Genomic DNA, 494 nt, shown 5'->3' on the forward strand with positions numbered 1-494 from the left:
GCAGCATCTCTTTGCTTGGGTCCTTTCCCAAGGAGGAACACATTTACCACGTGTTGTTGTGCACCGAGAGGGACACAGCAGCCATGAGTGGGCAGCTGCATCAGAAAAGGAAGAGCAGACTAAGGGCCGCAGGCTGGTGAGGGATCAATAGAGGCTGGAGTCAATCACGATAAGGTTGGAGAGAAATGCCGCTGAGGATAAGGGGAAACTACAGGAGTGAAGAGGGGTAGGAATGGCAGTAGGCATATCACGAATTGCTAAGTCACTGTCCCTGGGCCCATCCCCAGCTAGACTCCTCCACCAGGCCCAGGATTCCTATCCGACAGGCTTGTCCACAAACAGAAGCTCATCACCAATCAGGTTTTTCATAGACAGGGACTGAGGGGAGGAGCCACTCCTGGGATCGCCTACATGCACACCATCAGGGTCTCTGATATACATGCTGCACAACTGAGCTCTGGTGATTTCACTGACATACCCCAAAGACCGCAAGC

General features: G+C 53.0%; 1 protein-coding gene across 1 annotated transcript in view; it reads right to left on the minus strand.

The window, feature by feature from the left end:
- Window positions 1–85, minus strand: part of LOC104985622 (synapsin-1-like) — a 4,305-nt gene extending 4,220 nt beyond the window's left edge. Inside the window, exon 1 of the mRNA XM_010835866.1 lies at window positions 48–85. Coding sequence (XP_010834168.1) covers window positions 48–85 — 38 coding nt within the window. The remainder of the gene's footprint in view (window positions 1–47) is intronic.
- Between the last annotated feature and the right edge of the window lie 409 nt (window positions 86–494).

This window comes from Bison bison, unplaced genomic scaffold, assembly GCF_000754665.1.
Source record: "Bison bison bison isolate TAMUID 2011002044 unplaced genomic scaffold, Bison_UMD1.0 scf7180017845579, whole genome shotgun sequence".
NCBI classification, from domain to species: Eukaryota; Metazoa; Chordata; class Mammalia; order Artiodactyla; family Bovidae; genus Bison; species Bison bison.